General features: G+C 36.3%; 1 protein-coding gene and 1 pseudogene across 1 annotated transcript in view; one reads left to right on the forward strand and one right to left on the reverse strand.

Moving 5' to 3' along the window:
* RAB2A (RAB2A, member RAS oncogene family) overlaps positions 1-24,131 on the reverse strand; it is a 75,079-nt gene that overhangs the window by 24,731 nt on the left and 26,217 nt on the right. Inside the window, exons 2-5 of the mRNA XM_037506290.2 lie at positions 17,588-17,659; positions 11,995-12,062; positions 3,389-3,471; positions 2,877-2,969 (exon numbers count right to left, since the gene is read on the reverse strand). Of these exons, the coding sequence (XP_037362187.1) occupies positions 2,877-2,969; positions 3,389-3,471; positions 11,995-12,062; positions 17,588-17,659 (316 nt within the window). The remainder of the gene's footprint in view (positions 1-2,876; positions 2,970-3,388; positions 3,472-11,994; positions 12,063-17,587; positions 17,660-24,131) is intronic.
* On the forward strand, positions 18,839-19,293 carry LOC119241179 (ATP synthase F(0) complex subunit C2, mitochondrial-like; annotated as a pseudogene).

Here is a 24,131-nt window from a genome sequence, read left to right on the forward strand (position 1 = left end):
AGCATCACAAATGAATTCTACCAAATGTTCAGAAACGAGCTAGTGCCTATCCCATACAAACTCCTTCAAAAATTGAGAAGGAAGGACTACTACACTACCAAACATGTTTTGTGAAGCCAACATCACACTAATACCAAAACCAAACAAGGACAACACACAAAAAGAAAAGTACAGGCCAATCTCTCTAATGAACACTGACACAAAAATCCTCAACAAAATCCAACAATGCATCAAAGAGATAATTCACCATGACCAAGAGGGATTTATTCCAGGAACACAAGGATGGTTTAACATCCAAAAATCAATTAATATAATCCAACACATCAACAAAAAGAAAAATAAAAACGATATGATCATATCAATAGATGCTGAGAAAGCATTTGAAATTCAATATGTTTATGAAATTCAATATCCCCTCAAAATTCTTGGGATAAAAGGAACATACCTTAACACAATAAAAGTCATATATGACAAACCCATAGCCAGTATCATTCTCAATGATGAAAGCTGAAAGCCTCTCCCTTAAGATCTGGAACAAGGTAAGGATATCCACTTTCACCACTGCTTTTTAATATAATACTGGAAGTCCTAGCCAGAGGGTAAGACAATAGAAAGATACACAGGAATCCAAATAGGGAAAGAAGCAAAACTACCACTATTTGCAGATGATATGATAATATACATAGAGAACCCTAAAAACTCCACAGAAAAACTAATCAAAATAATCAACCAGTTTAGTAAAGTAGCAGGATACAAAGTCAACACACAAAAATCGGTGTCCTCCCTTTATGCAAACAATCAATCTGAAGAAGAAATCAAGAAAACCATCCCTGTTATAATTGAAACAAAAAACCCCAAACACTTGGGAATAAACCTAATAAGAGAGGTGAAGGACCTATACAAAGAAAACTATAAAGACGACACAAAGAAATGGAAAGAACATCTCCTGCTCATGGATTGGAAGAATTAACACTATCAAAATGGCCATCCTACCAAAAGCAATTTACAGTTTCAATGCTATTCCAATAAAAATTTCAATGACATTCTTCAAAGAAAGAGAACAAATATTTATGAAACAAATATTCATATAGAACCACAAAAAACCTTGAATAGCCAAAGCTTTCCTGACCAAAAAGGAGAATGGAGGTATCACACTTCCAAACTTCAAACTACATTATAAAGCCATAATAATTAAAACTATATAGTACTAGAACAAAAACAGACACACAGACCAATGGAACTGAATAGAAAATTCAGAAATAAATCCAGATATTTATGGACAACTTATCTTTGACAAAGGAGCAAAGAATATGCAATGTAACAAGGACAGTGTTCAATAAATGGTGCTGGGAAAAATAGACCACCACATGCAAAAGAATGAAAATAGACTACTATGTCACACCATGCACAAAAACCAACTCAAAATGGGTAAAAGAACTGAACATAAGACCTAAAACCATAAAATATAGAAGAATATAGGGCCTCCCCGGTGTCGCAGTGGTTGAGTGCTGGGTTGCAAAGCTGCCTGCAGCCTCTGCAGCGCCAGTTCGATCCCCGGCCGCTGAGCGAGGGTCCCACATGGCACGCAGACCTCTCCTGTCGCCCTCTGCTCCCCTCAGCAGTGTACTTCGTCAGTCTGCCTGCTCTGCTCTCCGCTCTGACTCTGGTGAATTCTCTCACCCTCCCGCACTTCTGACTGTACCCAGTGCTTGTATAAATAAATAAATATTAAAAAAAATATAGAAGAATATATAGGCAAAACACTACATGACATACATTTCAGCCACATCTTTAAAGACACATTCCCCCAAAGCAAAGAAAGTGAAGGAAAATATGAATAGCTGGCATTACATCCAACTAAAAAGCTTCTAAACAGCAAAGGAGACATTAACCAAAATGAAGAGACCCCCTACTGATTGGGAAAAATTTTTTGCACACAATTGATAAGGGACTGATGACAAAGATATACAAACAGTGGATGCGCAACAAAAACAAAGTAAACAATCCAGTCAAAAATGGGAAGAAGAACTAAAAAGACACTTCTCCAAAGAGGAAATACAAATGGCCAACAGGTATGTGAAAAAATGTTCAACATCACTTAGAATCAGGGAACTGTAAATCAAAACCAAAACAAGATACCACCTTACACCAGTGAGAATAGCTCATATTACAAAAAAACAGGAAACAATAAATGTTGGCAAAGACGTGGAGAAAAAGAAACTCTCCTACACTGCTGGTGGGAATGCAAATTGGTCTAACCACTGTGGAAAGCTGTGTGGCGGTTCCTCAAACTACTAAAAATGGAGCTACCATATGACCCAGCAATTCCACTCTTAGCAATCTATCCAAAGGACACAAAAACATGAATTCAAAAGGATACCTGCATCCCTTATTTATTTACAATAGGTAAGATATGGAAACAACCCAAATGCCCAAAAATAGATGCCTGGGTATTACTCAGCAATCAAAAAAGATAAACCCATGCTAATCACAGCAACATGGATGGAGATGGAAGGGATTACGCTCAGTGAAATAAGCCAGAAAGTAAAAGAAAAATGTTGGATGGTTTCGCTTATAGGAAGAATGTAGGGGAACCAAATAAAAGATCAGGAAAAAAAATTATAATAAAAACACAAAATTAATAGGTAACTATAAATCAGAGACATTCTGCAAGGGAGGGAGAGGGATCAAAACAGGGGAGGGAAGAGCACACAGGATTATGGTGATGGTGCATGAGTGAATTGGTGGTGGGAATTTTACAGGGAGTACAGGTGAGAGGAGAAAGCACACATTGTACAAAAAGGACGAATGATGTAAAATACATATAAAGATATCTTTATCATTAACAGAAAAAAGTTTTAAATTAGTCTTTTTACCTTTTATTTCCAATAAGCATAATGACCATGTTGGAATTAGAATGCTGGCGAGCATCTTCTAACCAGGTTGTCAAGTGGTTGAATGTATCTCTCCTAAACATAAACAATTTGATTACTATTTTCCAATTATTTCCCCTAGTAGCAAATGATAGCAGTATACATTCCACTAAAAGTAACTTTTTTAGATATCCACTTATGTAAAGAAAAAACAGATTTTAAATGACAGTAGCTGAATTTAAAGTTCACTAATTATAGTTCAGAAATTAAATATAATCATCTTACCTTTAAAATTCCACTGCATATATAATTATCAAATTGATCAACTTGGGGTGCTAATTCATATAAGAAAATAATTTCACTGCAGATTACTATTGTAAATTTAATTCAAGACACAAGTTTAAAAGGCAGTCATGGCAGAAATACAAAGCTATACCTTTATTACTGGTAACCATATTTATTTAAAAAACTGCTCTGCAATGACCAATGGACTGAAAAGAATTCAAAGTTCTCACCTTGTAATATCATATACTAGTAAAGCCCCTGCTGCACCTCTGTAGTATGACCTTGTAATGGATCGAAAGGACTCTTGTCCTGCCTGTGAGGAAGACAGGTTAAGAGTTTCCTTTAATAAATGGTTCTATACATTTTCTTATTATTTATATGTAGAACACAAGCTGGCAGGGAAGATGTGCATAAAGGAAAATAAGAAAATCTAATGATACTATCTTAATAAAAAGTCACATAATACCACGTTGCTCAAGTCAACCAGCTACACATGCAATCTTCTGAGCAGTCCCTCTCACCACCACCCGCCCACCAGCCTCCCCCCCCCACCCCCGCCATCCCCCCTCCCATCTCTAAACCTTTTTTGGCAATCCCTGACAACCCAATTTACTGAATGGCTTCACAATACATGAATCATTATTAGAACACAGAATGGACTCCTAGCAACTAAGCTCTGAAGACAAATTTGAAAGGAAGCAAATAACCCAGAGCCTCACATTTGAATTCAATAACCCCACTCCCTGGGGCAGCTGTTGACACTAGAATAAATAAAGCCCATTGTAAATAAATGATGAATGACATCTTTACGCCCACCATCTGCTGGTGTAAAGGTTGTTGGAAGGCCAAGGATGCAGATTTTATCAGTTATATCATAAACTGCAGTGAGCTTTCAACAGTCATCAGATGGAATTCTTTGAGCAATCATTTTATTATGGAAAACAGAAAGTGGTTCTGAATTCAATTTATATAATTTTTTTTCTACACACTTAATCAATTTTCTCTGTATTTGATATATAATGCTTGTCAAAAGGCAACAGGATGTAAAAGTCATCTTTATAGCCATTGTGAAAACAGACTTCAGAAATTGTACAAAATTAGTTAATTTCTTTTTTACCAATGGCACCTTTTTAAAAAAGAAAAGCTGAGGGACGTATCTATTGCCTCTCAATTTAAAATTAAGACATTCCTTACCAAATGTATTCTTTCATTTTTAATCACTTTGTTTCTACTTTAGAGGAAAAATATGCATTTAAATTAATTAAACATGAAATTAGTTCACAATTTTTGTATTAAACTTACTGAATTTTATATTCAACTTATTGAAAAATATTCCAGTCTGCAGGTCCTGAGTTCTGATCTTTCAATGTAACTATTAAGCCCTTCCCACATTCAGAATACATGTATTAACAGACAGCTCAGATTCTGTCTTGTTCTAACACTCAGTACTCTGTAATTCCTTGTTTTTGTCAGTCCTCCTACTACAGTCCCTCCATTCCATGTACCCCAAGTCCCAGTGCCTAGCAATGGGTCTGACACACAACCAGCATGTAGAGAGAGCCTGCTGAATGAAAGAAGGTGCCCTAATGTCTCCATCAAATGTGCAAAATGGTCATTACTCCACCCCACCTAAATGAGAGGACAAAGTAAATCCTAATATGCTAAGAAGCAGTACTAATTATTTTTCTTGTGTGGAAACTAATAGTCAGGCCCTGCCTTGGTTACTCACAAGCAATTCTGGCACTTGGAATAAAGTCCTATGCTAAATACTCAGAAAACATCACATAAAGGGCTGTAAAAATAGCCAACTCATTACACAGTTAGTGATTTAAAAGACAAGATGATAGCAGCAGGAAGTATGAAATTACTTTAAATTATTTTCATGTAACTTACTGAGGTGCATATCTTTCTAAAAAAGTCCTTCGAAATCCAAGTTAAAATGCAAGCATTATCAGAACTTCTTTTTTAATTAATTGCTTTAGCATGGGAAACTTAAGGACATTTTTAAACGATTCATTTCATTGTGAATTGTATATACCAAGGAAAGATTTCATGGTAAATTAAAAAAACTTATTTTATTAGTTCAAAGTAAATTCAGGTTTAGAGGTCTTGTATCTCCCGTAACTAAACACTAAGCAAAGGTAAAAAGTTCTTGTTAACGGAGTCTGTGGGATGAATTAAAATGAATACAATGCTAAAAAAAAGTATCACCACAGGATCTAAAATTTCAATTAATAGCCAGGAAAGAAAAAGTCTGAAAAAGAAAACTTAGTTTTCAAAAGTATACATCCATATACCACTTCATTTTTCCTAAATTGTTTTACAAAGAATAAAAATGCTGCAATGTGGACATAATCTATATATTGTATTGTTTTGCACTAAATTAAAACTTGATTTTACCTATAATTATAAGATCAAACCAAAACTCAGCAAATAAAAAAGCATACCTTCTAAGACTATAAATGTAGTGGTGCAGCTTAAAAGCTATGATTACTTTACAATAAGCAAAGATCAATCTACACAGCAGTTTCCAAATTATCGTTAGCTGACTTGCACACTAACATTCCATACTCTTTTTTAATGGCACTGGTAGACTTGAAATAAATCTTGCCCAGTAAAGTGTTTTACTATGGTCTCACCAACTATAAACAATCTATTGAACAACAACCACTTAAAATTTGCCCAATGGATATCTTGACCAAACTAAAGCAAATAATCTAGTTTCAAAAAAGCATTTTTTTTTTTTTTAAGTGTCAGTCTTTTATTTATTTATTTGTTTGTTTTGTTTATACAAGCACTGGGTACAGTCAGAAGCGCGGGAGGGTGAGAGAATCCACCAGAGCCAGAGTGGGGAGCAGAACAGGCAGAAGGACCGAAGTACACTGCTGAGGGGAGCAGCGGGCGGCAGGAGAGGTCTGCGCGCCATGTGGGACCCTCCTCCGGTGGCCGGGAAGCAGCCGGGGATCGAACTGGCGCCGCAGAGGCCGCGGGCAGCTTCGCAACCCAGCGCTCAACCGCTGCGCCACCGGGGAGGCCCTCAAAAAAGCATTTTAATTAAACCTACCCAACTCCAAATAATCTATTTTGTTTTAAAAGAATGTTAATTTAGGAAGTACAGATGTTATTTTTGATCCTCTTCATTATGAAGTGTAGGCTTAAAGAGATTTTAGAAGTTTGAAACTGCGCAGGATACAGAAAATCTTGGTAGCAAGAGATTTCCAATAGTAGCTAAGGGTGTAAAGAAAATGCACTTAATGAAACAAGAATGACTGTCTAAGTGAAAAGCACCAGAAAAATACATTTAGGGTAACCATTGTAACCATGAGCGCTTATAATATAAAATCATGAAATATAAGCAAGATACCCAGATATGCAAAAGCACAGAACAGAGCAAGTTGGTTTCAAGAGATAACAGATATACTCACTTGTAGTGATGCTTAGGATTAAAATCAGTCAAAGAATATTTACACCAAACTTACAATGTGAGGACTGCTAAGTCAAATAAACTTGAGAAAAGCCAACTGAAACTATTTAATTCTAGGTTTCTTAAGGGAATCTCCCGTGTAAAAGACTGTAGAGCCTGAGAAATGAAGGCTGTAAATAGCTAAAAAGAACAGTAGATATTGAAAGCTTTAAAAATTTTAAGAATATTTACTCCAAAAAAAAAAAAAAAGACTTTGAGGATACCATCACTGACTTCAGTTTCTTTCAACACTGTCATATGAGAAAATGGAGCTACAACAGGTGAGGAGTAATTATTAGAGTAGTATGAAATGTCTGGGATAATGTTGTGTCCTTGGATTATTCAAAAAAAATGATGACAAGTAGCTGCCAAAGGAGGCAACTTTCAGGAGCCTTTCAACTCCTAATAATGGGGAATGAGAGTAGAGAAGAGAGGCAAAATTGTTTCTAGGCCTTTTCCCTAGCCCTTATGGATACTCATGAATAACATCCCCAGGATCCATTGCTATATTAACAACACTTCTTTTTGCAGCAACATGGATGGAGCTGGAAGGGATCATGCTCAGCAAAATAAGCCAGAAAGAAAAAGAAAAATACCGGATGGTCTCACTCACAGCAGGAATTCAGAAAACCTAAATAAGGGACCAGGAAAAAGACTAATTATAATAAAGAAAAAATCAAAACCAACAAGCAACTATAAACCAGAGATACACTGGGGGGGGGGCAGTAGAGGAGGGATTAGGGTCAAAATAAGGGGGTGGGAATTGTATGGGGAATATAACCAAAATGAAAATGCATACCTTGTGCAAAAAATGAAGAAAGAATTATATAAAATATAAAAAAAAAAACTTTTTTTCTGGTCAAAAGTTGGGTATTAACTGAGATATTTTACAAAAGGCCTATGATTTGCTGAGAAGATGCTCTTAAAATATAGGTTTCACATGACTTTTAATATAGTTTCACTTTAACTGGGTGGGAAGATCTTTATAAATCTAAAATAATTTTAGAGAAGCTGAACAGATACATAGATTTAAAACCTCCACACTACAAATTTGGGGAGAGAATAACATTTATTTGGATATGTTTAGAAGACTATAGAAAATGTGACAAAAATCCTAAGATGAGTAAGAGTTGGCATGGCCCTGGTGGCCTAAATGTTGTCTCAGCTATATCATAGAGATGGCCCATAACAACATCCAGAGTTTGATGACCCATGGTGCAGTAAACCTCTCGTCTCGCCCACTGCTCTCCTTAGCAGTGTATTTCAGTAGATTTGCCAGTTCTGCACCCAACTCTGTCTCTGGTGAATACTCTCCACCCCCTGCACCTCTGGCCTACACCCCAGCTCTTCTACATAAACATAAATAAAATCTTAAATAGATGAGTAAGAGTACCAAAAAGGTGGGTAAGGACTGCACAAAGGTCTAAGAGAATAGACTTATGTGTTTCGTCCAGTCCATGAACAGGAACTAAGTTTCTTTGACTTACCCTAAAAAAGAGATCAAGTATATCACTTTTGACTTCTGATAAAAGACAAAAAAAAAAAAAAAAAAAGTTACACAGTGCTAAGGGAAAATTCCTTAAGGGAGCTACTGATAAGCCATTATCACTGCTTTCAGCAAGGTTAGAAGTACCACTGGCAACTATACTCACTATTTTCAAGGAAAGCAGATAGTGGTAGTTGAAACACCACATTTTTTTTGTTTTGGTGAATGGAAATGGATATAAAATGGATGACAAATATCCTAAAATACTGAGATTTAGCTATTGGGGAAAATTTATTTATTTAAGGCTGATGAAACAACCATAACATTAGGACTATAGAGTGGTTTTATAAATGTGCTGGGCATGAACTTTACTTCTAAAACTGTATCTTACTTTTTTTTTTTTTTTTTTATAGAGGCATGTTTTATTTATTTATTTGTTTGTTTGTTCGTTTGTTTCGTTTATACATGCACTGGGTACAGTCAGAAGCGCGGGAGGGTGAGAGAATTCACCAGAGCCAGAGCCGGGAGCAGAGCAGGCAGAAGGACCGAAGTACACTGCTGAGGGGAGCAGCGGGCGGCAGGAGAGGTCTGCGCGCCATGTGGGACCCTCCTCTGGTGGCCGGAGCAGCCGGGGATCGAACCGGCGCTGCAGAGGCTGCGGGCAGCTTCGCAACCCAGCGCTCAACCGCTGCGCCACCGGGGAGGCCCTAAAACTGTATCTTACTATCCAAATGTACAGACATCACAAGATATTAATGATATGAAAAACCACACAGATGCATAAAATAATACATCATAGCTATAAAGTAAGTGTGAACCAACCTTAGAGTGTGCCTGATAATGTCTATTAATGAGTTTTGGAAGTATTAAAGTAAGAAGAAAATCAGAAACAATACAAAAAAAATCTACAGGCAGAAACTCAAGAAACAACTTGCAAAAGTGGTTAACAGAGTTTTAAAAACATTCCTTAATTTCTAGCATTCTTCAACTGGAAGCCCTAGAATTCTGTTTGGGGTGTCATGACGTCTTCAAATGTACCATAGCTTCTCCACTTCAGAAACAGAGGAAAGAAAAGTGGCCATCTTCCCTTCCAGAGGAGGTGTGAATGAGAGTTTTCTATTTCCTGTTCATACTGTCCATTATAAGTAATTATTACAGATTTTGTTCAAAAGATTACTACAGTGAGGAAACAACTTCAAAAAGCTAGACAAAAAAAGAGGCTACTATAAAAAGAAAGTACGACTAGTTAACCTACCAAAGAAACAACTGGGAATTAATGCATTTCTTAAGTCTCAAAAAGTGGGGGTGGGGCCTGGGGAGAGGGAGAAATCATTTAAGGGAACCCTTTAAGGATAGAAGAACAACTAAATAAACCAAAATAAACTACAATTAGGTTGTCAAAACCTGAAATGTCACTTAATTGTCACAATATTAATCTTTCCTTTGGAAACCACATGCTTTAGTATATATCTCTTGAACATATCCAAAGAGCCTTTAAGTTGCTTAAACAGAATGAGCAGCCTAATTCATTAACTCAAAAAAAATTATCAAACACTGTATGTGCTACCAAAGTAAGAATACAGGATACAAAGGTGAATGTGATAAAGATGGCCCTTTCCTTCAAGAAGTTTATTCTGGGGAGGGCATAATGCAAACAAAAACAAAACTATGGATCGGAGCTATAATAGAAATATGCAAGAAATATGGGGAGAATCAGCTATCCTATGGAGGTCAGGCAGGCTCCACGAGAGCTGACATCTGAGGTGCTGTTAAATGTAAAAGGGGGGAAAAGCACTTCTAGCAAAGCAAATATGTATACAAAGTACAAGATCTGAAATGTACTTACTGAAGAGGAGTAAGTACTCCGGGTCACACTATACTACACTGAATGATGTGTATTGCACAAGCTTATTAGCTAATAAAGCAACCTAGTTTATGTAAAGCAAACATTCTAAAAAAGAAATTTTAATATAAAAGTAGAAAATACTGTCTTTTGGTTGGCAATTATTTTAAATCCTTAGGAACAAACGACTTTGCATGATTTCCGCCCCCCACCCCCCCGCTACCTTTTCTGTGCAGTTTTGAAATCATGCTGCTGAGAGAATACAAATTAAAAAAGTAATGAGATGCTACAGGCTCAGGGAAGAACATCCCTTTAGGAGATAGTAAAAGTATAAATCTTCACTGAAAAGAGAATGTAAGAAAGCAGAACACCTACAGTCCAGCATGTAACCCTGGGACAGAGCAAGATAAAGTGCAGTTTTCCATTTCAAGGACGACTAAATGATTTGTAAGAGGCATCAGCAAACCTAGGTCTCACAACACCCTTCAGCACTTACTCAGTTTCCTTGGGAATAAAATCTGTGAGACTGAGTATTTTAAGGTTCCTTCCTTTAATATCCATTATAGACGACGAGAAGAATTTTATGACCGGAGGGAAAAAAGACCAGTAGTAGTATACGACACAGTTCCCCATATTTTGTATTTCATTTACTAGTTCAGAAAATATGCTCTTCTGTCTTAATAGGAGACCTTCAGTTTTTTCTCAACTGGGGCTCCATGAAGAATGAAGTCCTAATTGCCTTAAACAGTAGTTCTCAAAGTAGTTCTCCCAGGAGCCCTGGGAGTCCCTGAGACTCTTAAAGGGTCCATGAGGTTCCACATTTCCCAACTAGCTATTTTTGTGAGAGTCTGCATTTTCTTCCTACACATTAACTACCACACCTGACTAAATTCAGAGGCAGATAAAACAATACTTAGCTATCTTCCATTAATAGCAAAGGGATTATACAAAATGCAATAAAATGATACTCTTTACTAAAAAGTTTTTGCTTTTTGTTTCATAAGAACAATTTCCATGAAAACTATTATCTATTCTAATATGGCTATTTTTAAATGAATAACAGACTATTTAATACATTTCTCAGTTTTAATTTCTATTACGCCAATATTATAGCAATAAGCTACCTAACCAATGGTTCCTTGGGTCCTTGTTAATTTTAATTTTTTTTTATGCATACAATAGCTGGGGTACAGGCCAGAGGTGTGGGGGGTAAGAGGATCCACCAGAGACAGAGTGGGGAACCGAATAGGCAGTTGATTGAAATATACTGCTGAGGGGAGTAGGGGCGAGACAGGAGGTGTCTGCACGCTAGGTGGAGAAGTTTCTTCCTGGCTGGCCAGGGATTGAACTCGTGCTGTAGAGCCTGCAGATTGCTTCATAGAGCGGTGCTTAACCCCTTGCGCCACCAGGGAGGCCCGTCCTCACTAATTTTTAAAAGCATAAAGAGATTGAGACAAAAAACTTTGGAAACCAGAGAAGCTATAGTCACTCAAATCATGTTCTGTGGTTCAGATAAGAAACTGTCATTACAACTACAGTATGATATATAACAAGCATTCAGTGAACAAAGGGTAAATGACAGAATTAGGACTGGGAACAAAGTGACTCCAAGTATTTGGAACCAAAACCAAATCAAACCCTTAACATGAACAAAATGTCAGGTTAAGTGTCTCTGGGAAAGTGATTTATATTTTACTTCTTATGGGAAAGCAATTTATATTTTACTTCTTATTCACACTTTAGATAATGCTATTTTTCTTAAAAGCATTATTTCAAGGAGCATTTTTATTTAGACCACATAGCCTAAGCATTCACTCCAATATGTTCACCAACATCCAATACCTGGGGTATACCTGTTGAAAACACTGCGTTAAGAAAAACTAATCTTTTCTGCTACATTTCATCTCATGGCTGCAGGGATGAATTTGTATTAGGGGTATAAACCATAACAGGCATAAAATAACATTAAAACAAAACAAACATACAATGTGCTTTTACAAGACAACTTTATTGAGGTCATACGATGCATTTTTGTTACACTTACCGTATCCCATATCTGAAGTTTTATCTGTTTCCCATCAATAGTTATCATTCGAGCACCAAACTCTACACCTGTATAGAGCAGAAAATGGTTTGTCACACCATTGTGGGAATATATTTCACATTTAAGGATTTAGAGAAAGGATGTCATATTTCTAAGACAAGCTATCCCAGCAGATATACAGATGACTTTATCAAAATCGCTCTTATCCTTAAAAAGGGTATTAAAAAAAGTGTATAAGCCTAGGCAGAGGTGCTAAATAAGACATAAACTAAGAACACAAACACTAAGATATTTGAGTCTGGCATTGCAAAGAATCCATTAAAGGTCTTCATGTTTCACAGGCTTGGTAACAGAAGAAACTAGAAATAAGATTCAAGAACCATAATTACTAGTAACAAATATTAAAATTTCTTATAAACCATAAATATAGTATAAAAATCACTAAAAAGTAAGCATGAACTTCAGCATCATATCTTAGTTCCCAAAATATTATCAAATAGGAAAGAAATCTTCAAGTTTCCAGACATAGTTCCATGAATAATACAGAGAAGAAGTATAAAACTTTATAGAAATGGGAACTTTTAAATGCTGTTCTAAAGTTTGCTTTCAGTCAGTAATATGTCATGGGCATTATTCCATATCACAAACATCTTTACGAATCAATAAATATAAAAAACTATTTTGATGGCTGCAAAATTATTGGAGGGTATGTGTGTGTACATGTGTGCGCTCACACTTTACTAAACTGGCACTCTAGTGCTGTCAATTTAAGTTGTTCCCAAATTTTCACTAGTTAACGCTGAAATAAACTTTCTGAATACATTTTTCAACATGTGATTATTATGTTTTGGAAACAGGATTGCAGGTCAAAGGAAACGCAAACTTTATACTTATAAATAAACTTTTAGGTTTACCACTTTGGTTTTTTACCTTGATTTACCATCTCTTTTTAAAGTAATCAGTCAACAAAATAGGAGGAAGAGAAAAGGGGGATAATTCCAGAATAACAAGTAGCTTTGAAAAAGACTAAAAGAAGTATATTGCTTTTATCATATCAAACGATTACTACTTGGAATGCATTCTATCCGTACTTAGATCAGGATTATGGTAAAAGGAAGATACACGCAGTCCCCAAAAGCCGATGTCATCCTGGCAGAAAAACAGCTTCCAGTTGCCTAGGGAAAGTCATACTGCCCAGTGTCTGAATTGCATTTCAGCATCTTCAAAATGTAATTAAGAGGGTGAGCTAGAAATGCAGTTTGTTTTCCCATGATATTCGACTTGAAGTTTGAAAATCTCCATTTTAATACTTAATTCCATCTTAAGGTAGAGTCAAAACCAAGGAGCAGAATGCTTCCCAGACATAGGAAAGCAAGAGAAAAGACCCAGGAGTTACTATGTACTAGAATAAAAATGAAGAATTGTAAAAATGATGTCATATAAAACCATTACAGTGTTTACTTATCTTTACATATCTACCTACTTATATGTGTGTGTATCACGGGGTAAGGAAGGGGGACTCACAAAACAACCATACGCCAGTTTATCATTAGTGATATGGAAACAAGAATAGCTGCAGAAGAAACTAGTAACTAAGTATGGTACATAGTATGTTCACTGCAATAACCAGCACTTAAAAGGAATGTACTAAAGTATAAAATTTTGTATCAATAAGATACTTGACATAATGGAAGTCTTTCCATGAACCTGTTGTTTCTACATAGAAAGAGAAAAAAATCCTATTTTTCCTTTTACTTCCATGGGTGGGTTTATACCCACAATCCAAAAACATGTGCACTGTCCACCGAGAATCAAGATTTCTTCAATGCCTGATGCCAAAGTTTGACAAAAAGCAACAACAAATTTGAAACAGAGCTTGACTAATACAATGGTTGGGCAGGCAAAGCAAGCTAGGACAAACAGATGTTTTTCTGAATTTGGCATTTTGAACAGAAGGATAAAGATACTAAAATTGATTAGCAATCATTCTAGCCTAGAGGATGAAAGGCTTAGACCACCACTGCTGCAGGTCTGCTGTTTCCTGACCTTGGCCTCTAAAATGGCTTTGTTCCTGCTCATTCCCAACTCCCAATCTCCACCCTTAAAGCTCCATAAAGCTCTAGATATTCTAATATATTCCTGTTGCTTAACTTAGTGAGAACTGGGATTTGGAACATCATTTATCAATAGGGTCAAGATAAAGAACTAAAAAAAAAAAAAAAAAAAAAAGGCTACTGTATTAACCAGGCATGAGGATAAAGAATGATGGTAGGAAGAAAATGAACATCTCAAAAGGAAAACCTGTCAAGTGCTATTACTGATAGCTAAAAAACTATATTTCTGTTTTCCTATCACATGAAACAAAATTATTTTCCACTGGATTCAAAGCAGTATCTACCCTTGTTCTATATGTGGCAACAGAAAATACTGAAACCTGAAATGTCCTGGAAGTTTCAGAAACAAAATTAAAAACCTTTTTTTCTTCAGATTGATAAAATTTTAAGTGTTTTCCAGACATACACACACGTCATATATTGTATACACACACACACACATATATACATGTATATACACACATACATGTATATATACATATATATTTTCAAATGTGTGTGTGTGTATGCACACACACGCGCTTGAAAATTTGACTCAGAAAGGCTCTTTTACCTTTTATTTTATGGGCTAAACCATTATCTCCTATGCCCTTGGGGCTCTCTTCCCAGATCCTTTTTGAATTAATAGCCAGTTTGGCTGCCAGAGAAATTGTGCAGCCAAAGGCAAGGTCTTATTTACCTAACATTGTCAGAGAGTGATACTTATTTTTTCAGATTTGCTATTCCCTTCCAACCTTCTGGAACAAAATACTCTTAATGTAAATACATATTTTCTAATTATCACTAGATTATTATCATCATTGTCCAGTACTTGCATCCTCACATAGTAAACATTTACTGAGCATTCAATAATTCATATCTTTAATAGTGTGATCATGGTGAAGTTATTAAATCTCTTACATGTTTTAGTTTTCTTATCTATAAAACAGCAAATGATATTTATGTCATAATATTTTTTCCCCAAAACTTAGAAAGGTAGACCAGTGCCTGGCATACCTCAAGTATTCAGTATGGGTCCACTATTATGATGATGATTATTATTTAACATTGGGCAGCAAAATTTCTACACTACCATTTACATAACTAATGATGACAGTTCCTATGAGAAAGGGCCACCTATCAGAGCCAGGTGATCACAGAGGGGCAGAGGCAGAATGTGGTTCCTTCCTCCAGGTGGGGCTTGTCATTTATAACCACACAGATGAACCCTGGAGGGGAATATGCTGAGGAAAGTTAGTCAGAAGGAGAAAGACAAATACCAGATGATTCCACTCATGTGGAATACAGAGTAACAAAACAAAGGAATAGACAAAACTAAACCAAAACAAACCAAATCACAGAAATCTGAGTGCACAAATGGGGTCACCAGAAGGGGAGGGTGGGTATGGAAATAATGAAGGGAGGGGGCCCAATGGAATATGCTGAAGGATTATTGGTGGGCATGTAATGGAAACAATCATCTTAGGAGGGAAAAAATTTGATAGAAAATATGTAAAAATTCCTTTTGCTTAAAGGAGAGAAAAGACGGTAAGACACCTGGGAGAAAAAAAAAAAACAAAAAAACTGTTGAAGCTGTTTTCTGGAGTAGGCCAAGTTTATGGGCACTGTTGTTATGGGGGATGTACTGGTGAAGTAAACTTGTGAAAATGACATTCTCCTTGCCTCTGTTTCTAAATGAAACAGAAACCAAGGTTATCATTTAAAAATGAAGATAGGAAAGCTGCTATAAACTTAAAGAGCAAGCAGGCATAATACAGTTGTAAAGGAAAGTAGAAACTGCAAGGAATTGAAATAAGATTTAATTGTGGGACAAATAGAAGTTAGTATCCAAGAAATCAGTCTAAGAGTAACTAGCGAGTAACTGTGCTTTTCTCCATGCAGGTATGGAATAGAAGTTAGATTTAACCTATGGGTTAACCACAAGTATATGATGAAGTAAGGGGACAAATATGCAGAAATAATTATAGTGTTCCGATAAAGCTGAATAAGGAGGGAAGTTAAGAATATGAGAGAGGTGAAATGCTAGGATCTCAAATAATCAAATAGCCAAAAGCATGATACTGAAATTCTGAAGTGGTTCCAGATACTGGTGGTAATGATAAGGTCCTGGGTGTGACTATTGGAGTAAGTATTAAGGCAGAATGGAAGCAAGATCACAGGCAGAGGTAGTGAAGAAACTGAAAGGTCAGGATATATGTGGGATGTGTTTATGCATGCACCAGGTCTACAAGATAGTAGGACATATTTCTAGCTGAGTAATCAATATTTAAAAATCATTGTTGTAATGAGTTTCAAACTTCAATGCTTATATGACTCACTTAGAGAACCTGTTCAAAAGCAGAATCTGATTCAGGACATTTTTTTAACAAGCTCTCACAAGCTACTTATGCTGCTGGCATAGTGCAGTGGACTTTGAGCCATCCTTTGAATAGCAAGGCTAACTTGGACCTTTAATCCAGGAAGCCATTTAAAAAACCACAACTTTGATTTATATCATAATTCCACTGAGCTAGTAGTCAAAGGGTAAAGAATATTTCAGTCTTTCCTCACCTTTTCCTCACCTTTCAGTCTTTCCTCTTTTCTATTGTTTGATACTTCTTAGTGATAATCCAGTTTTAACTTTATAACCTTTCTCTCAGGATACAGCAAGTATGCAGCAGAGACAAGATAAAGTCTTTTGTCTATTTTAGCAAATACCCCATGTTCCTTTAAAAGGAATGTGCTAATGACTGCCTATATTGTTTTTATATTTGAAAATAAGCAATCACCATCTAAAAGGATACATCAAGTCACCAGTTGTACAGTCTGCACAGATTTCCAATTACTTTATTTCTTCTAAATGGAAAGAATAATCCAGCTAGATTCTATAGTTTTCAAAGTATAACTGTACTTTTTTTTAATCAAACAAGGACTCTGCAACATATGCTTATTTATTAGCTTTTCATGCATTTTAAATTTTATACTTTCGCATGTTATTGAGTAGTATCACTAATAATATCTGTATCTGTTGATTATTCCTTGTCTCATATTTTGCAAAAATGAAGAAACTGAAGTACCAGTCTCAATAACTTTATAAGAATGGTACTGCTGCTATTCTCATTTTTGGAGACAAAGAAAACGAGGCATGCAGTAATGAAACGGTCTGCTCAACTAGTTAGTGGCAGTCTTGACCAGAGCTCTCGTAAGCAGGTCCAGAGTCTCAGCCTTTATTTCTATGCTATGTTGTCTCTTAATCATTTGTTTCATCATTAAATACAAACAGAATATTAATATTTTTCTTGTTAATATTACCTATTAATATTAATGTCTTGTTGCAATTCAACCATGTTCATAAAGCTGGGTAACATCATTTTTACTACACTTAAAAAAAAGTAATGGAAACTAAATTCCCCAAAGCAAACAATCTAGTATCACTGATTTTTTTCAACAGAAATTATACCATATTCCATTTCCACTATCCAAAACGTTGTAAAACTTACCAATAGTAAGGTCATGCACTGGCTGAAACCTCTTGTCCGTGAACTGTAGCAATAAGCATGATTTACCAACACCTGAAATTAAAAAAAAAAATTAAGAAACAAAATTCACAGAAATTAAGAAACATTTTATAAATGTACACGGAAAAGAGGTAGCTAGGGTTTCTCGTGCTCTGAACAATCTACGTGATTTCTCAAGTGCTCTAAGTTCTTGGGAAATCAGAGGACTGATGATTTAGGTAGACAGTATTAACCAAAGCAAAACAACTTTTTCATCCTTTCATATTCAATATTTAAATCTTAAATAATATACTAAAAGGTAACTAACATGTTCTTCCAGTTACAATAACTGGAATAATAACAACTGCAGCATAAGAGATGACTAAACTTCTGTCCAAATCTGATGCTTTCTTTTAAAAAAATTTCCCTTTTTTTTCTGGAAGGAAAAAGTAAGCCTCTAAAACAAAATCATTAGAATAGGGAACAAAATTTCATTGTAGGTAGGTTTCACCTTAAAATAACAAGCTAAATAATATTTTTTATTAATTTATAGTTACAACTATACTCCTGAACAAAGACTACAACAAAAGTTAGAGGTTTCTGATAATATCTATATTTTGCAGGCTAGCCTTTATATACTATTTCCTCTTCTTAGAGTATAAAAAACATAAAACTAGCAAAAATCTCCAAGGTTTCTGCCACCAATTTTCCCAAAACCCTCCTTTAACCCTTGTTATTCCAATAGTTCTTAAAAAGCATCCTCCATGTCTTTCCTCTCCATGTCTTTCCCCTTTCATCAATGACATTTCATGGAATTCAAGCAGTGCTTCAATATTTTCAAATACTTGAGCCTCTATATTTTGTGAGATTTGCAACAGATTAAGCCTTATTTTTATAGTGTGAGGCGAACGTGATAACCACTACACTATGGAAACACCCGTTATTTTTATAGTGAATGATCATCAAATATGCTGATTTTCCTCAAGGGAGATACCTAGAAGAAATAATTGAATGACAAAGCTTTTTAAATGGCTGATGAATATATTCATGTTATTGTGACTGTATCTTCAAGAACTTGGAAATATTAAAAATTTTGATTCCTAATAACAGAGAAACTTATATACCGTGTCTTGTGCCAGACACTATTCTGAGTACTTTGCGTAAGTCAACTCATTTAACGCTAAGAACATAGCATAGTGGTTAAGATTTCCGATTCTCCTGGACCCTCTCTACCTCTCTGTCTTGTCTACTGGGAACAGCTTGCCTGCTACACCCCCTCATCCCCGGAAAATGTATGCCTACTCCAAGTTCCTTCCTATCACCTTGGTCAGGAGCACCTCTCACCTACTGGGTAGATCACTGTCTCCTACAGTGCTGAAACAACCAGAGGCACTGACAGATGAGAGCCTTGGCAACTTGGCAGCCACACATCCACTGAACTCACTTATTCCTAGCCACAACTACCAAACCAGCGCCATTTCAAGGGATAGTGACACAGCAGCCAAATTCACAGGGGCTGGGGCTGCCACAATAGGGATGGCTGGCTCTGAGGCTGGAATTGGGATGGTGGAAGCCTCATCATTGGTTATGCCAGGAACCCTTATCTGAAGCCACTTCCATTCTCTTTTGCCATTCTGGACTTTGCCCTCTCAGCAGCTATGGGGATCTCTTGCCTGATGGTAGCATTTTTCATCCTTTTCATCATGTGAAAGAGCTGTTTCCACCTCCAATAGTTCTTTCTCCCATGGAATCTTTTCCTATAACTCTCCAGGCAGGCTGGGGAAGTGGTTGGCTCAGGATTTGACAGGGAAGACAAATAAATACTGTATTAAATTAGGAAAAAAGAGATTCTGACACTCCTTAGGTTCTAACCCCAGCCTTGTCATTCACTACTGACAATACCTCAAACTATTATTCTCTCATTGCCAATTTCCTAATGTGTAAAAATGTGTAGAATTTTCCTAATGTGTAGAATAATAATAATAATAATCTCACAGGTTTATTAGGAGTAATACCTGAGTTTATATGCTCCAAACAGTATCTGGCACACAAATTTCAATAAATAATTCAACAAATAATTGTTACTATTACTACTATATAGCTTATTACTACATCAGTTCATACTTTTTTTCTAAATATTTCTGTGTGTGTGTTCTACATCCTTCTTCATTTTTGTACAATGTTTGATTTCTTCTCAGTTGTCCCCGTAAAATTCCCACCACCAAGTCATCCATGAACCATCACTAGTCTCTTGTGCTCTTCCCACTTGTTTTAATCCCTCTCCTTTCCTCTCCTCTGCTGAACGTCTCCCATTTATAGCTGCCTGCTATTTTTGTCTTCTTTTTTCTTCCTGACTCCTATGGTTCCTCTGTATTCCTCCTATAAGTGAAATCATCTGATTTTTTTTCTTTTTCCTTCTGACTTATTTCACTGAGCATAATGCCTTACAGCTCCATCCATGTTGCTGTAAATGGCATTAATTTTTCTTTTTGATTGCTGAACAATATTCCATTGTGTATATAAACCACATCTTTTTGATCCAGTCATCTATTTCTGGGCATATGGGTTGTTTTCATAGCTTACCTGTTGTAAATAGTGCTACTATAAACATAGGGGTGCAGGTATCCTTTCGAATTAATGTTTTTGTGTCCTTTGGATAGATTCCTACGAGTAAAATTGCTGGGTCATATGGTAGCCCCATTTTTAGTAATTTGAGGCACCTCTTCTACACATTTTTCCATAGTAGTGGACCAGTTTGCATTCCCACCAGCAATACAGGAGAGTTCCTTTTTTCCACAATCCATGCCAGCATTTGTTGCTGCCAGTTTTTTTTTAATGTGTGCCATTCTCACTGGTGTTAAGGTGGTATCTCATTGTGGCTTTGATTTGCATTTCCCTGATGATGAGTGATGTTGAACATTTTTTCACATACCTGTTGGCCATTTGCATTTCTTCTTTAGAGAAGTGTCTTTTTAGCTCTTCTGCCCATTTTTTGACTGGATTGTTTTGTTTTGTTTTTGTTGGGTGAGCTCTTTAGTTTAATGTAATCCCAGCTATTTACCTTTTCCATCACTTTCTTTGCTGTGGGGAATGAGTCTTTAAAGATGTTTCTGAGATGTATGTGATGAGTGTTTAGCCTATATTTTCTTCTCTATATTTTATAGTTTCAGGTCTTACTTTCAAGTCTTATCCATTTGAGTTGTACATGGTATGAGGTGGTAGTCTAGTTTCATTCTTTTGTATGTGGTGTTCCAGTTTTCCCCAGCACCATTTATCAAACAGATTATCCTTGTTCTATTACATAGTCTTAGCTCCGTTGTCAAAGATTACATGTCCATATATGCGTGGCTGTATCTCTTAGTTTTCAATTTGATCCCATTGGTCTGTGTGTATGTTTTTGTTCCAGTACTGTACTGTTTTAATATTATAGCTTTGTAGTATAGTTTGAAGTTTGATCTTTTTTGGTCAGGAGAGCTTCGACTATTCAAGGCATTTTTGTGATTCCACATGAATTTCTCTAGTATTTGTTCTATTTTTTTGAGGAATGCCACTGGAATTTTTTAAAAAAAAATGATTATTTATGCATACAAGGGCTGGGTACAGGCCAGAGATCCAGGAGGTGAGAGTATTCACCAGAGACAGAGTGGGGAACAGAACAGGCAGACTGTCTGAAATACACTGCTGAGGGGAGCAGCAGGCGAGACAGGAGAGGTCTGCTGCGCCATGTGGGTTGCTCTCTGGTCAGTTGGGGATTGAACTCATGTTGCAGAGGCTGCAGATTGCTTCACAATGCAGTGCTCAACCCCCTGCGCCACCAGGAGGCCTCCCCAATGAAATTTTTATTGGAATTGTGTTGAATCTGTAAAGTGCTTTTTGGTAGTATGGTCATTTTGATCATACTAATTCTTCTAATCCATGAGCAGGGAATGTCTTTCCATTTTTTGTGTCTTCTTCTATTTCTTTTGACAATGTTTTATAATTTTCTTTGTATAGGTCTTTCCCCTCCTTTGTTAGGTTTATCCCAATGTATTTGATTTTTGGGGGTACAATTATTAATAAATGGGATGGTTTTCTTAATTTCTTCTTCAGACCCATTGCTTGCATAGAGGAAAGGAACTGATTTCTTTTGTGTTGATTTTGTATCCAAGCAGAAATGTTTTACTGTGACCACAAATACATCCGGTGATTGCCAAATTCAATCTTCTAGAAACATTTGCGTGTCCAATACATTCTAAGGCTAAGCAATTGAGACGTATCAATAAACAATAAATACAAAGGAGTGAGAAGAGACAATGTACCTTTTTTCAAAAAAATGTTTATGTATGTTATGTACACAGAGAGAAACAGAAACAAAGTGAACCTCTGGTTGTAGGGTATTAACTATTATGATACAGAAAAAAAGCAGAACAGAGGAAGGATCCTATGATCTGGAATGCAGTGGGGAAGAGAAGAGGGTATGGTACTGTATTAAAATAAGGTGGTCGCTCATTGAGAAGGTGAGATTAAGATTTGAAGGAGGTGTAAATAGGCTGGTGAGGTCACTGAGAGAAGAGCACTGTAGACTAAGGAAACAGAGCAAAAAAGGCAAGGTGAGAGTTCTAGAAATCACAAGGGTCTAACCACCTAGACCCTCACAGAATTTTTTAAATTTACTTTTGATAAAATGACACATTCACAGGAGGTTTTTAAGCAGAGGAGTGACATAATTTGAAAAATTCTAAAATAATTGTCCTGGCACCTACAATAAAAATAACCTGTAATACAATAGCTAAGCTTTGTAAACAACCCAAATGCCCAAAAATAGATGACTGGATCAAGAAGATGTGGTACATATACACCATGGAATATTACTCAGCATTCAAAAAAGATAAACACATGCAATTTGCAGCAACATGGATGGCACTGGAAGGGATCATGCTCAGCGAAATAAGCCAGAAAGAAAAAGAAAAATACCGGATGGTCTCACTCATAGCAGGAATCTAGAAAACTTAAATAAGGGACCAGGAAAATGAATAACTATAAGAAAGTGAAAATCAAAATCAACAAAAAACTATGAACCAGAGACACTCTATGGGGGCTAGGGTGCGGGAGGGGAGGGATTGGGGTCAAAATAAGGGGGTTGCAATTGTATGGGGAATATAAAAATAAAATTTATTATAAAAAAGTAACCTGTAATAAAAAGCAGATGAAAGCTGAAGCAAAGAGATGACTTAAAAAGGTTTTTTCAACTTCACAAGAAGTAGTATCTTGAACCAGGGTTGGACCAATGGAGGTAGTTCAAATTGATTAGATTCTGTATGTATTCTGAAGCAAGATAACTTATTGATGTTGTAGATAATAAGGGTTTTTGAGAAGCATTTTAGTTATGACTCCAATATTTTTTGTCTGATTGAATGAAGAATCAAAGAGATGGCAAAACTGGAGGGAGACCAGGAAGGATTATCAGTTCCAGTTTAATTATTTTAGTTGAGATTACAGACTCCCAAGTGGTAAAGTGGAGTAGGCAATTGGATATGCGTCTAGACTTCAGGAAGGATGTTCAGGAGATATAAATTGGAGATATAAATTAGAGAGTTGCAGGATGGTATTTAAAGTCATAAAGAAAGGAACCAGCAGAAAAGACTGGCACATAGCACATAATCACAGAATTAAACAAAAATAGAACAATATAAAAGAGGTCTTCTCAAACCCATTTTCTCTCACTGGGTTTTATTTTATAGCTGGAATGTGTACATCCTCTTCACTCTCCGTGACTAAGACAGATTCCTGATGCTGGCTTCCCACTATGGATGCCTTGCCTTCCTAAACCATTTGATGTTAAGTACTCCCACTCCCAATCACTTTCTACTCATTACTAGGTTTTGATCTTCACCAAAAACCCCCAAATTGATATTCACACCTTGTTCTAGAGATTCTGACTGAATAGTCAGCACTGTATTGTGGTTAAAAGCATTACCTGGGTAACCCTGGATAAACTACTGGCTTCTGTGTGTATCACTTCCAAAATGGGGTACAAGGTAAGAACACCCACTTCATAATTGTTAGAATTAAATCAGCTAACATATGTAATCTGTAAGAATTTACTGGTATCGTAACTATCTCATTTAACCAAAAAGACAAAAATCCAACATTGTCTGTTTTCCTCCTTTGTGCCCCAAGCTTTCTCTACACGTCCATGAGACCTATATCCTTGCCTTATCTCCCACAGAAGTACTCTTGTAACATTCAGACTTGACCTCACCCCTTTCTCTTAGTTCTGAGATCTAGCAACTCCTTTCTTGCATCTGTATGACTTCTCTCTCTAATCATTAAATCCTTGATTTCAGAAGACACACATATAAAGTCACCATCCTCAAGGGTAGGTGAGCCAGGTCTTGTTTCCACAAGCAGAAACTATCCCTAGCCGTAATCTTAAACATGACAAACGGTTTGAGAGGGCTTAACAAAAGAAGTTCTGCAATAGAGACTTACTCTAAGCATTTGGAGATCAAATGCCCAAATGGTAAAGACTGTTTATCTATTTTCCTCAACAAGTAGAAAACTATTA

This window comes from Talpa occidentalis, unplaced genomic scaffold (assembly GCF_014898055.3).
Source record: "Talpa occidentalis isolate TD23 unplaced genomic scaffold, MPIMG_talOcc4v2.1, whole genome shotgun sequence".
Lineage (NCBI taxonomy): Eukaryota > Metazoa > Chordata > Mammalia > Eulipotyphla > Talpidae > Talpa > Talpa occidentalis.